The sequence below is a fragment of the Podarcis muralis genome, chromosome 7 (assembly GCF_964188315.1).
Source record: "Podarcis muralis chromosome 7, rPodMur119.hap1.1, whole genome shotgun sequence".
Lineage (NCBI taxonomy): Eukaryota > Metazoa > Chordata > Lepidosauria > Squamata > Lacertidae > Podarcis > Podarcis muralis.
In genome coordinates, this window is record NC_135661.1 from 27,970,671 (window position 1) to 27,985,206 (window position 14,536).

Consider the following 14,536-nt stretch of genomic DNA (forward strand, 5'->3'; position numbering starts at 1 on the left):
AAAGCCTCTAGACCTGCTAAAAAAGAGTGATCCCTCTTATCCCTGGATCAGTTGCTCTCCAACAAACATCTGCTTAACTCGCATCAAGTGCCTTTGGCACCCAAGAGCAGGTTTCAGGCTCAGTGGCCTCCTAGCTCCTCCACTCCTCTTCAGTTGCTTCTCAGAGGCATTGATTTGGGAGCGCCACTCTGGTGCACTCCCAGGGAGCAACGTAGCGAAAAAAACGTTGGCACATCTTAGGTTTTTTTCCAGCACTAAACAGCACCCTGTTAGAGGTGGACATTCCTAAGCAGTGGAAAAAAGTTATTATTTATTCAATTGATATACCGCCTTTTGTCAAAAGATCCCAGGGTGGTGAGCAACATTTAAGAACACATTTTACGGAGCACAATAATGAAAACATAATAAATAGCATAATAATAGACAGCATGATAATAAAATAACTGTAATAGCAGTCTCCCCCCCCCCCCCCCCGCTTTAACAGGCCATGGAATATTTAATGGCCAAAGGCCTGGGTAAAGACGAATGTTTTTGCCTGGCACCTGAAGACATTTAATGATGGTGCCAAGTGAGCCTCTCTGGGGAGAACATTCCACAGATGGGGAGCCACCACAGAAAAGGCCAGTGCTCTTGTTGCAGCCTTCCAAACCTTTCTGGGAGGGAGGACATAGAGAAGGACATTGGGCACCAAGCGCAGGGTCTGGGTTGGTTTGTATGGGAGAGGCAGACCTTAAGGTATTGAGGTTCTGAGCCAGATGTCCCTGATGTCTTTAGATAGCATTGGTCAGGTCTGGACTTGAAACTGCAGAAGTGCTTTGATAGGGTCCTACTACCCTTTCTGTGCAGTGGTTGGTTGGGGTGGAAGCGCCATTAACACAGGCTCCCCTCCTGTCCCAGAACAATTTGGTACCATCAGTAAAACTCGGTTGCCTCATTGCTCACCCCTAGCCTTGTCTTCTTTCTCCTGCCCCTCTTTCAGTTTTGCGCTGTGTCTCTTAGATAGTAGGCCAGGCTTCCTCAACCTCAGCCCTCCAGATGTTTTGAGACTTCAGTTCCCATCATCCCTGACCACTGGTCCTGCTAGCTAGGGATCATGGGAGTTGTAGGCCAAAATCATCTGGAGGACCGAGGTTGAGGAAACCTGTTGTAGGCCTGCTAGTGCAGACGGTTATGTCTTCATTTTTTCCACAGCCCTTTCTAAGAGCTGTAAAAATGCATCACTTCATAAAATGATTTCCAGGGCTGAAAAGCCAAATGGACTCCCAAGCTCATGCGAACAGACCCACCCATCATAAAGATCAGCCCTTCCTGTTCCAAGTGGTTCTGTTTGCCTCTTGTTGGCGTCTTCCATTTTGTAGTGCAGTATTTCTGCAGTTAGGGACGCAGGTGGCGCTGTGGGTAAAAGCCTCAGCACCTAGGGCTTGCCGATCAGAAGGTCGGCGGTTCGAATCCCCGCGGCGGAGTGCACTCCCGTTGCTCGGTCCCAGCGCCTGCCAACCTAGCAGTTCGAAAGCACCACCAGGTGCAAGTAGATAAATAGGGACCGCTTACTGGCGGGAAGGTAAACGGCGTTTCCGTGTGCTGCGCTGGCTCGCCAGATGCAGCTTTGTCACACTGGCCACGTGACCCGGAAGTGTCTGCGGACAGCGCTGGCCCCTAGCCTCTTAAGTGAGATGGGCGCACAACCCCAGAGTCTGTCAAGACTGGCCCGTATGGGCAGGGGTACCTTTACCTTTTATTTCTGCAGGTAGTGATTGACATGGTGGGGAGGAAGAGCCTTAAGGCGGATTTTGTTTTATTTTTGGTCTCTCGAGGGTCAGATGCAAATCAGTCTTCCCTTGCGCACATTCTGACAATGGTGCCATGTGCAGGGTTTAATTTTATCCAGGCCTTGCCTACATCCTGAGGTCCTAATTGATGCTTTGATTGCCCGCCAGCATTAGGGGTGCAGCTGCACAAATCAGCCATCTCTGAGCTTTTCTGGATTCTCCCTAGATATCCGAGTTAGCAGGTCTTTCTGAGATGTTTAAAAATGGGATGGAGGGACAGGGTTTGTCTCTTAATCTGCACAGGCCACTCTCTGAAATAGATGGTGGTACAGGAGCATGCAGCTCATGCATTTGTAACAGTGAACATCATTTCCACTTTCCTATCCGTTATAGAGCCATCAGTTCTAGAGCAACATAGCAAGGAGGCAAGACTTTCCTGCTTGGAGTTTACAGGCTGGATTTGGCAGAGAAGATAGCAGTGGGGACGTAGTTAGACTACGGAACTCACTGCCACAGGAGTCAGCAACAGCCACTAGCTGGGATGCCTTGGAAAGAGGGTTGGACGAATACATAAGGCTATCAGTGGCAACTGGCTGTGACAGCTATGCCATACCTCCACATCTGGAAGCAGTAATGCTTCTGAATGCCAGTTTCTGGAAGCCACGGGAGGAGACAGGGTTTCTCATAGGGCCATCTGATTGGCCACTGTGACAACAGGATGCTGGACTTGGATGGGCCACCAGCCTGATCCAGCAGGCTTCCCTTACTTGGGGTGAACAAATGCAGTGATGACCATTTGAAGGTGCTTAAAACTGGCCCATGTCTTTCAGCGTTAAGGTCTCTGGTAACGAACTAATGTTTTCCCCAACAAGGGGTAGGGATGAGTGTAAGGAACTGCAGCTGCGAGTGAGCATTGGGAGGTTAAGCCAAAATAGGAGCAATGGACTTGTAATCTGGGTAACCGGGTTCGCTTCCCCGCTCCTCCACATGCAGCTGCTGGGTGACCTTGGGCTAGTCATACTTCTCTGAAGTCTTTCAGCCCCACTCACCTCACAGAGTGTTTGTTGTGGGGGAGGAAGGGAAAGGAGAATGTTAGCCGCTTTGAGACTCCTTCGGGTAGTGATAAAGCGGGATATCAAATCCAAACTCTTCTTCCTCTTCTAGGGGAGTGGGTTTTCAGAAGGGCTTGCAAAGGCAATGGCAGAGCAAAGGTTTTTCTTGCTGTTCCAGGCAGAAGAAGACTGGGCGCTGAAGAGAGCAAGGCACTGAAACAGCTGAGCACAATGCCATTTAACACCAAGGGCTTGTTTCTTTGTTTCTCCAGGGGACAATTAGCGTTGGAATAGACGCCACTGACCTCTTTGATCGGTACGATGAGGAGTACGAAGAAGTGCCAGGGAGCAGCTTTCCCCATGTTGAAATTAACAAAATGCACATATCGCAGTCCATTGAGGTAAAGTACGTGTGTGTGTGTGTGTGTGTGTGTGTGTGTGAGAGAGAGAGAGAGAGAGAGAGAGAGAGAGAGAGAGAGAGAAATTAAAAAGGGTTTCTCTGTTAATGAGGCACCTCAGCACAGAGCAACGGGAAATGAAATCTGGCTCAGGGATGCAATTATCATTTTCGAAATGGCACCGGAGGAAGTGGGGAAGGGAAGGTTCACTTGCGGCTGAGCCCATGTGCTGTCAGAGTCTCTCATGCGCTCAAGTGCTGTGCTTGGGCACCCCATTTGTATGCCACACACCTCCCATCTCTGGAAGCAGAGAGTCTTCACAGGCTCTGCGTGTGTTGCTCAAAAGCTGTATCCCAGGCAGAGGGTGTTAGTACTAGTAAAGAGAAGGTATGGTAAAGGACCCCTGGATGGTTAAGTCCAGTCAAAGGTGACTATGGGGTGTGGCGCTTATCTCACATTTCAGGCTGAGGGAGCCAGTGTTTGTCCACAGACAGCTTTCGTGGCCAGCATGACTAAACTGCTTTGGGCGCAACAGAACACCGTGACGGAAACCAGAGCGCATGGAAACGCTGTTTACCTTCCCGCCGCAGCAGTACCTATTTATCTACTTGCATTGGTATTGCTTTTGAACAGCTAGGTTGACAGAAGCTGGGATAGAGCAACAGGAGCTCACCCCATCGCACGGCAAGCCCAAGAGGCTCAGTGGTTTAGACCACAGCGCCACCTGCGTCCCACTGTTAGTAGTAGCGGGGAAACCCAAAGACTCTTCTCTGCTTCTTCTGCACACTTGGTCAGCATCCCCTGCCCACTGTTAGTTGAGCTGCAATATGATGGAGCATTCCAGGACACGCCAAGGACAGCAAGCGGCGGAGGGGCATTCATAAAACTAGTCAACAGCGCAGCTTCTGAGAGGGGTCAAATGCCAGGAGGCTGAGTGTAAAGAGAGCATACAGTGGACTTATTCAGTGGTTTGGTTGAATCATCACACCTCGAGTCTTGGCTAAGTGTGTATCTGCAGCAGATGATTGCCCTCAAATTCACCGGTTAATCTGATTCCACGTCTTGGGCATGTATGTCCACCCCTCCTACATGCAGAGAGCATCCGTGCAGCACACATTCTACCCACGTAGATGAGGCCACACAGTGTTGGGGCATAGAGTGTATTTCTCACTGTGGCCAACCAAATGCTTGCAGGGAACCTGCAAGCAGGAACCAAGCACAAGAACACTCTCCTGTCCTGTGGTTTCTAACAACTGGTATTCAGAAGCATTGCTGCCTCTTAAGTGTGGAGGCGGAGCACAGCTGTCATGGCTTGCCATCAATAGCTTTCTCCTCCATGAACTTGTCTCCTGTGTGCAGAGAGCATCAGTGCACACAGAGTTACGTTACACTCTCCCTGTACCCACTCAGGTGAGGCCACCTGGTGTTAAGTATTCATTTATATGGGAGACTGTAAAGGGGTGCCATCCAGGTGGGTCTGCTTTTGGTGACACCTGCCACTGAGAGTCAGGCCTGCTGTAGATTGTGCAGGACTCCTATGAGCTGCAACAAGACAGCTGCCTTTCTCTTGCAGGCTCCACTGACGGCCACAGACACTGCGATATTGTCGGGAAACCTCTCAACGCAGAACGGGAATGGAGGCGGCTCTGTGAACTTGGCTCTGAGGCGTGTGACGTCTGCCAAAGGCTGGGGAGAGGTAAGAGGATTGGTTTCTCCCAACTTTCACCCTGTTTCTTGCTGTGTTTTGAGCCTTCTGGGCAGCTGCTGCTGCACCTCTTTCTCTGCCTTCCTTGTTGGTGGGAGGTCACTGATTTTCCTGTTTTAGGGCACCCAGAGCTTCCTTTCCCCCACACTTTCTCGAAGTTGAGTGATGTCACTGTGCTGGACTAGGCTACCATGTAGACTTGCATATCTAATTTCCTGCTGTGAGCACTGCTGTGTTCCAGGGGAGGAAGCACCACCTGTCTCCTCTCCATGGCCATGCACTCCAGTGCCCATCCAGGCATCCAAGTAGCTGCCATAGAGGAATAGTTAAAGGCAGCTTGTACAGGTGAAGGGCTGTGGGCAGCTCATGAGAGTGAGCTCTCTGACCAGCCCCAGAGCTTAACTGAGTCACGCTGATCTCACCTCTGTAGCTGTTGCTTCCTAACTCTTGTCCGTCTTCTTTTTGTGCAGATAGAGTTTGGAGCTGGAGACCTTCAGGGGCCTTTGTTTGGCCTGAAGGTGTTTCGGAATCTTACACAAAGATGGTAAGACTTAGAAAGGGGCGGAGGACAATCTCCCACTCCTAGAAGGAACAGGACTGATTTGTGATGTTATTATTTTTATCTTATTTATATCCCACCCATCTGGCTAGGTTTCCCCAGCCACTTGGGGCAGCTTACAGCATATATAAAAATACAACCGAACATCAAACCTTAAAAAACAGAATATGCAACCAATTATTCATCACTATCTCTGTGTGTCTCTTGCATCTACAGGCAACCAGCCAACATACACAGTGGCACTGATATTAACTACCCACAGTGCCATTCAGAGTCTGAAACCAGTAGGAAGCCAGTTTTCCATCTTATGGTTACCTTTTCTTTCAGGTCCCTGGTGTCTCTCAGGAAATACATGGCAGGCTGAAATGTAAATAATGTCACCATGCCAAACCTAGGGATTCAGAGATGTAGAATCTTTGCTGTATTAAGTTCTTCCTTATGAAAGAGGCCCATGGTGGATCCAAGGTCCGTCTAGCATCTCCATATGAAAGTGCTTTTCAGCCGATGCGGCAAAGTATAGTCTTGAAACAGGAGCAGGTGCCTGCAAAGTGTCCCTGGCCTTCCAGTTACAGATAATACCCCTCCCCACCTTCTCACTATATAGAAGGATCTGGCAACTTCTGTTTCAGTGTATCTGAAGAAGTGTGCATGCACACGAAAGCTCATACCAAGAACTAACTTAGTTGGTCTTTAAGGTGCTACTGGAAGGAATTTTTTTTGTCCTGGCCTTCCAGTGAGACAGACAGCTGCCTCTCGTAGGCCCTACAGTTTGGAAAAGGCAGGAAAGAGGATCAAGTGTCTCCCTCTTCTTTCATTCTTTCTCAAAAGGACAAGTCAATATTATTAGGGAAACCTCCCCCCCCCCCGGCTGCATGAACTCTCCCCAAGCACAAATTGAACTTGGGAGAGACAGCAGGGGTCACCATGTTGCCCCTTGTGTTTCTTGAGCCCCAGCCCCATTTCCCCTGCCAGGTGTAAGGGATCTACTCTGGCAACCCCTGGGAGTTAGTGCCAACTACCAAAGTGAGGGATCCCTAAATTTCTCGCCCACGTTTATTCCTCTCTATTTCTGTTCCAGCTGGATTTTCCTTGACCCCTCCAGTTGTCATTTTGTTTGTTAGAGGTGAGAGAGAGGAAAATGCAAAAAGAAGGGAGTGTAGTATGGGAAAGAGAAAAGCTTAAATAGGAAGTTTAAAATATTCAAAGTGGCTTGCAGGTTAGGACTAAACTTGGATCAATGGCTCTGCTCTGCCTCCACGGTTGGAGACGATAAATGCTTCTGAATGCCAGTTGCTGGAAACGGCAGGAGGGGAGAGTGTGCTTGCTCTTGAATCCTGCTTGTCCATCCTCATGAGCCTCTTCTTTACTGGGGTGCAATATCCCTCTGTGGCCAGAAGATGGCCTTTGCTTCTGCCTTAGCTCAGATCTTTCCAAAAGGAAAAGTTGCCACTTTTGACAGCTTCCAGTTCAGTTCCTAGTGGGCAGCAAGGGCAGGCCCAGCTATTGCACTGATCCAAAGCTTCCCAGTGCTGTCATTGATTGGCAGCAGCTGTCTGGGGTCTTTGGCCTGGAGCTGCCAGTGTTATAAGAAAATACCTCTTAATTCCTTTATAGGGTATCTAGAGCCCGTAGAGAGTCCCTCGAGAGATCTCTATCGGTCAGAGAGAAAGCAGTGGCCAACCAGAGTATATTGAAAGCAAAGCTGGCTAGTAAGCCTGATCTTTGTTAAAGGAAATAAACTGTTTAAACAGGGTCCCCACTCACCACATGCAGGAGGGAGGAGAACCCTGAACAATGGTGCACAAGCCCCTGTAAAAACTTTTGAAAGTCTCTTGAAAGCCCAAGACCACCCTCCTAAACATCATACATACATCACAGAAGGAGGCAGTCTCCAGCAGAAGTGTGAGAGTGTTGCTTCACTCCTGTCTGCCAGGATACCTGATAATGCCTTACTTGATTGCATTTTCTGAGTAGCCTGGCCATTCCTTTGAGATGGTAAATACTTTAGTTCCTTTATCTCTTACAAATATTGAATCCTGAATTTCTTACAAACATAGTTTGCTCAGCCTAACAGATACTTTCCAGACTGTATTTTCAGGGAGGTGTAAGCCCCTACAGTCCAAAGACAATTTGAAAGCTTTTCCCATTTCCTTCCTCCTTGCAGAGAAATATTTGAGGTCAATTTGGGAGAGTCAAAATGGCTTCAGGATTGCTCTCCTGTACTATTTCAGACACGTGGTTTATATACTTAAGTATGCGTGTTTGCCTTGTACATTTATGAACATTTATTCTGTATTTGAGACCTTAGAATTCTTATAACACCAGGGACTGGCCTGCAACACCTGTGCTCTGCCACAGACCAGTGGCCAGCTAATAACTGACTCCACGCATTTCCTAGATCTACAAGTGTCAGCAGACATGATAGTACATGCCTGGGCTAGCAGAAGTAAGGGCATCGCAATAGTGAACTGCAACACGGGGGCCAGTAACTGCCGCTCATTCCTGTTTAATTCCTGGCATCTGTTGTGTGGGCATTCAGCAGGTGGAATGGATAGGGCCCAGTCGCCCTGTGGGTTGACTCTGGCAGAGCCGACCCACACCCTTCAGCTGGCCCCTGTGTCAACTTGTCCTTGGCATAGCATGCAGCTGACTCCATTCTTCAGGCCCAGCACATTTCCTAGAGAGCAGAGGCAGAGAGTGTGCTGTAGGCTGGCATTTTGCCCCTGAAGAGAACAGGGCAGCTTGGTTTGGTGTGGAGGGATCTATGTACACATCAGAGCATGACAGAGCTTTGAGCAGCTTCCAGAATCCCAAGCTGATAATCCTCCTCTTCTCCCTTCCCAACTCCCAAGAGATGTTGCTGGAGGAGGAGGCGTGCATGTCCATCTGTAAGTCGGAGGCTCTAATTGAAGCTGAGATAACTTGTCTGCTGCACACCTCAAGCTCTCCTGGCCTTAAAAGGGGAATGGATGTGGCTGTAGCTAGGGAGCAGGGTGTAGCTGGGGAGGGAGGCACCTCTTGAGCAGCAGTTGCCTAAACAGGAGAGGGAAAACCTTTCGGTTTCACTGGGAGGATTTCCCTTCTAACCCTCTTCCTGCCATCCTCTTGTTCGCAGCTTCGTGACAACAAACTGTGCACTGCAGTTCTCCTCCCGAGGGATCCGCCCGGGCCTTACGACTGTCCTGGCAAGGAACCTGGACAAGAACACTATGGGCTACTTGCAGTGGCGCTGGGGCATTCAGTCGGCAATGAATACGAGCATCGTCCGGGACACCAAAACCAGCCACTTCACTATGGCGTTTCAGGTAGGGCGGCCCTCCTTCCTTTGACTCCAACTGTTCTTTGCAATGACTGTCTGCTCTTTGAGGGTGGGGGAGACCTGTGCTGGCAACTCAGGGAGTCTTTTGAGTTGAAGTGGAGCCACTTGAATTGATAAGTCGCCTCTTTGGATCTGCTGGCTGGAGTGTGACTCTGGGGGTTAAGAGGAGGATGAGGCTTCATCCACTCCCGAGGAATGTGTGGGCTACCCAACTGTTTATACCTGAGCCACGCTCCACAGCGTGGTCTCTGAACATGGCCATGTATAGCTATTGTGAACAACCCTACCCTACTGCATGAAATGGACCAGTCTGCCTATAAAGTTACCTAAACCACGACTGCGTCTCTTGACAGTGAGTTGCATGAATGAATTAGGCATAGTATGGAGAAGTGACTCCCTTTCGTCGGCCTGGGATCTACTGCCAGTAGGCAAGGGACAGGAAGTGTGTTGGCATATGTGGGTGAAAGCGAGGGAGACAGAGCAAAGGAAGGAAGGAAGAGGGTTGACTGACCTTCCCGTTTCTCTCATGCCACAGCTGGGCATCCCTCACTCCTTCATGATGGTCAGTTACCAGCACAAGTTTCAGGACGAGGATCAGACGCGAGTGAAAGGATCTCTCAAGTAAGTCCCAGCCCAGAGGGTTGCCCCTGGCAGGTATAACTAGCAGGCAGGAGGCAGTTTTGGCAAAGGGGTTTGTGCAAGGGAGTCAGCCTCTTGCAACGGTTGCTTTAAGGATGCATGGGCAAGTGGTTGGCATCCTTCTGCAGCTGCAGTGTACACCATCTGGAAGCCAGATGTAGCAGGCATGCCAGGTGCTGCCTCAGTGCCTCTTCCTTTCTGGAGGGGAAGGGAGACCCATCAGGCAAGGGGGTGAATTGGCGAGGTATGCAGAAGATGAGACCCGGTGATCCTGAGAGGCAGAGCCTGTCCCTCTGCTTACTGTTCCCAAATGCTTTTGTTTCAGAGCTGGTTTCTTTGGGACCATCGTGGAATATGGGGCGGAGCGGAAAATCTCCCGGCACAGCGTCCTTGGAGCCACTGTCAGTGTGGGTGTACCCCAGGGAGTCTCTCTGAAAATCAAGTGAGTTGGCAGCCTGAGTTCTGGGGCTGCTTTCCACAGACTGGTGCGCTCTGGCTGCCCTGGACAGCAGCAGTCATCAGCACCAGGTTGGGGAAGGTTGCTCTAGGGAGCGGCTCCTCCCGCCTCTGGTCTTGCATTTTGCTGCTGGTACTTGCCAAGAGACTTCATGGAAAGCCACTGGACTGAGCCGCATGTAAGGGTTGGCATGCCTGGGCCCCCTTGCCAAGTCCCACTTCTTGGCACGATGCCCACTGTGAGCTCCTCAAGCCCCTGGGCCTTGCCCCTCCAAGGGACTAGTAGTTCAGAATGATCACACTATGTTTGTGTGTTGACCTGCACCCAGGCCATAGAGCCAGAGGAGGGCTCTAGGACTTCAAGATTTGCGGAAGTGCCAGGGAAGATCAGTTCTAATGCTTTATTAAAGAAAAGAAATAGACCTACAGCGAGAAGCAGCCTGTCAGTTCCCCTTGCCCTTGCAGATGTGGGATGAACGCTACAGCAAGTAGTCTCCACAGCAAGGAGGTGGCTTGTCCGACGATGGACTGTCTGCACCCAGCCTAAAGCACATGCTTTATACACATTTATACATTTATACACTAAGGCAGTTTACGTCAGCCAGCTGACCAGGGGTACAGGTGGAAGGCACTCAGAACATCCCAGTTCCCACAGGTAGGGGTACCATGAAAGCTAGGCCGATTAGGATATCAAAGCAGGCATTTGTAAACATATATGAGCTACAGCTACTTCCAGTGAATTGTAGGGTTATGTTGAGTACTCACATGGTGTCAGCATAGCTTCTGGAGCAAGTTCACCTTCGGGGCAACACAGTATGTCTAACAACCAGATACCTGTTAAAGCTGTGTCTGCTGGAGACACTGATCACAACATGTGCTGCTGTCATTCTGGTTGGCATGTTTCAGTTTTGCCAGCAGAGGGCTCCAGAACACAGCAGAACGGCCTGGGAAAAGCGGGAAGATCAGTGATCGGACTTCAGAGCCTGTCTCTCGCTCTCTTCCCGCCCCCTGCTAAAAGAGCTCAGCAGCCTTGAGTAATGAAACATGGAGGAGGGATTGCCTTAAATTTGTGTGCCTGGGCAGACATGTGTCATCTAGCTGGGCCCCAGCAGGTTTGGGGCCCTCCTCTTACTGCTCTAGAGTTCTGGCTGTGGGCCTCCCGCCACTCAAGCCATCCCTTGCCACACCAGGATCACCAAAGTCCCATTGCAACCTGGCAGCAGATGATTGAGCAGGACAAGGAACCAGGGAGTCGGGCACGCTCTCTCTCTCCCTCCCCTGGCCCCTTGCGTATTGACTCCTGCAGGTTCTCTGTGCCTGCCTTGCCAGCTAACTGCTCTTCTTTCCCCCGCATCTCAGGCTGAACCGAGCCAGCCAGACCTACTTCTTCCCCATCCACTTGACGGACCAGCTGCTGCCCAGCGCGGTCTTCTACGCCACGGCGGGGCCCCTCGTCATCTACTTCGCCATGCACAGGCTCATCATCAGGCCTTACCTGAGGGCGCAGAAGGAGAAGTGAGTGCCCCGAAAGCATTCCCAGCATGCACTGGGGGAGGATAGAGGTGGGACTGACCTGCAGGGCACAGCACAGTAAAGGCAGCTGGTGATGGAGGAGAGGGCTGCCCAGTGTGTACATCAGAGGCAGTTCATCCCTGGAAACAAGCTGCCAGGGGTGGGGCAGCAAGCGAGGTTTGTAGCATTACAGGCCTTCTAGCGGTCCTTCTGGAAGTTTCTGGCCGCCCACTGTGGGGGAAGCAGGGGTGGTGGTTTGGCAGAGGGTGGGGGGGAACACCCTCCTGCCCTTTTCCACAGAGGGTGGGGGGATTTTTGGAGCGAGAAGAAGGAACCAGACTCTGGGCTGCAAAGGGAGTATTTCTGTGACTTGCATAGAAAACCGTCCAGAGGATACCTTCCTGCTCTCTCCAATTAACATGAGATGCAATCCATCATCATTGGGAAGCCCTTCTGCTTTGGGGGCCCTTGATACAGTGGTACCTCTGGTTACATACGCTTCAGGTTACACACTCCGCTAACCCAGAAATAGTGCTTCAGGTTAAGAACTTTGCTTCAGGATAAGAACAGAAATCGGGCTCCGACGGCGCAGCCGCAGCAGAAGGCCCCATTAGCTAAAGTGGTGCTTCAGGTTAAGAACAGTTTCAGGTTAAGAATGGACCTCCGGAACGAATTAAGTACTTAACCCGAAGTACCACTGTACTTGCAAGACCAGCAGAGAAGTAAGCAGTGTTCCTGTCTAGCTCCTGCTCATTTCACTGGCCTTGACTTGCATGAGTCAGGTTGTTCTGTCTCTCTGCCATCCTTAATGCACTAGCTGGCCCAGCCTTCGTGCGGCATGGCTGCTTCTCTCAGGGAATTGGTTGGGGAAAAGTGGGAAGGGAGGCAGGTGCCCAGACTACAATGAAACCCTCTTCCTTCCTCTCCCCTGTCTGAACATTAGAGAATTGGAGAAGCAGCGGGAGAGCTCGGCCAGCGACACTTTCCAGAAGAAACAGGAAGCAGAAGCCGCAGTGAGTCTCAAGTCTTGTTTCCTTCCCTGTTCCTGGATAATTAGGGTTCTCTGCGCACTTCCTCCTTGGAATAATTGATCTGGGCTTCATCTCAAGGGCTTTTCTTCCCTTCAAAAATCACTCTGACAACTGAGAATACAATGTGGGTGGGTGTTTGAGGAGGTCTGGTGAGTTGCTGCTTCCTAACTCACCCTTGTGAGTGTTGCATAGCCCTCTCACAAATTTTCACTGTCGCTCTTGGCTGTCTTCATTTTTGAAAGCGTTGGGTTTATTTTGTTTTTAATCGGGTTTTTATGTAACTGAGTCTGTTTTAATTGCCTCATCGCCTGCCTTTACTGGAGAGAGAGAGAGAGAGCATGTGTGTGTTTTCAAAAACAGAACACGTGCAAGAGTGTGACTGTAGCCAGTTTTGGGGGCCAGAGCCATGTCTCCCATAGATCATATGCTTTACATGTCCCAGGTTTAGTCCCTGACTTATTTTTATTTGTCATTTGCCTCCTTCACACCTGGTTATGTGCACTTCCAAGTGATGTCTTATGAGATGCACAGTAATGGGCTAGATGTTTTCACCTTGGTTTCATTCAACGTCTAAGGTTCTCACTTATTTCAGATATTTTGACCCTGCCTCTTGATGACAAGCATCCACAAGGCCACTAGTAAATCTAGCCCTTGCTAATGTATTTCTTGTTACAACAAATCTTCATTATCGAGGCTGAAACACACACAGAGAGAGAGAGAGAGACTTTGCCTGGTCACCTCTGGGCAGTGCCAGCATCCATTCAGGAGTGCAGGGAGAATCGATCTAAGTGCCTCTGGACAGGCTGCAGAGTGCACATCCCTCCTGGCTGAGTTACAGTGACATGCTCCAATCGCATGTGGTAAGGAGGCCTTCCAGATCAGAGGCAGGCGAGAGAACCTGGCACCGCTTTTTGGAGAACACCTCGTCCTGCAACCCTGGAGAAACGAGTGTGACGCAATTCCACACACAAGTGCAGAAATTCACCTCTCTCTGTGAAACATGTTTCTAGTGCTTGCAAAGTTATGCTTGGGAGCATGTAGGAGGCACAACCTCTGCAGTTGCTGAGCAAGCCTTGCTCTTGCTGACATCCTATTCCTCCTCATGCCCCTTGTAGCGTAGTGTGTTGAAGGAGAACACACCCCCAAGCCTTGGCCCTTCCCTCCAGTCTTGTTTTTATGAGGTTCCCAGAGAGGAGTTGGGTCTTGTGCTTGATTGTTCTATTGCTGCAGCTCCCACTTTGCCTGTGAGCAACACATTCTAGGGGCTCCCCTTTCAGGTGTTCTCACACACAAAACCAACCCCCAAATGCCCAAAGATCTGCCATCCCTGTTGCTTTCCACGAGTTGGAGGGCAACCTTCTGCAGCCTCCTGTGATGGAAGAGGCAGAGCTTAGACCATTCCTGGCTCACATGTTGGTTTTACACAAGTGCAGTCCCTATAAAGGCCGCCTCCTCCTCCTTTTTCCCTTTAAGAATATTTGCAAACACAATCAATAAGCCTTCTTCTTTTGATGCCAAATCCTGGTCTGTCCCCTCGCTTAGGTGCGGCTGATGCAGGAATCTGTCCGGAGAATTATTGAGGCTGAAGAAGCCAGGATGGGTAAGGAGTGCTGATTTCCCTTTTCTTCCACCCAAGTCTGCCCTGCAGGCATTTGAGGCAGTTGCACACTTCTGTTTGGGTTCGTAAATGCTACTATGTTGCTTACTGCTCTTATGGGGCTTCAGTCATCGAGTTAGAACAGGAAACACTAAGTGGGAAGAGGTTGTGCCCCAGAACGTTTGCTTTAATGATTCTGGAATACCCAGTAGGTTCTAGTTTATCTGCAAGGGCATATCCATCCCATATGGGTGGCGGGTGAGCTGTAGGTCCATGGTGGAGCACCTGCTTTGCATGCAGAAGGTCTCAGGTTCATACTTTAACATCTCTGGGGTAGGGCCAGAAAAAAGACCAACGTCTGAATCCCTGGCGAGCTTATTCCCATTGGCATGGATGAAGTTGAGCTACAGCTTACTCAGTGTAAGGCACCTCCTATTATTGTACTGTGTGAGCTCAGGGTTTGGTCCTAGTTGCAGAAATCAGCAACCCAAGAACCTCA

General features: G+C 50.1%; 1 protein-coding gene across 3 annotated transcripts in view; it reads left to right on the plus strand.

Moving 5' to 3' along the window:
• DNAJC11 (DnaJ heat shock protein family (Hsp40) member C11) overlaps positions 1-14,536 on the plus strand; it is a 56,013-nt gene that overhangs the window by 37,292 nt on the left and 4,185 nt on the right. For all 3 annotated transcript variants that reach the window (XM_028740495.2, XM_028740496.2, XM_028740497.2), the window contains 9 exons: positions 3,094-3,222; positions 4,793-4,915; positions 5,395-5,468; positions 8,599-8,788; positions 9,338-9,423; positions 9,767-9,883; positions 11,257-11,412; positions 12,353-12,422; positions 13,983-14,040. In XM_028740495.2, the coding sequence (XP_028596328.1) occupies positions 3,094-3,222; positions 4,793-4,915; positions 5,395-5,468; positions 8,599-8,788; positions 9,338-9,423; positions 9,767-9,883; positions 11,257-11,412; positions 12,353-12,422; positions 13,983-14,040 (1,003 nt within the window). The remainder of the gene's footprint in view (positions 1-3,093; positions 3,223-4,792; positions 4,916-5,394; positions 5,469-8,598; positions 8,789-9,337; positions 9,424-9,766; positions 9,884-11,256; positions 11,413-12,352; positions 12,423-13,982; positions 14,041-14,536) is intronic.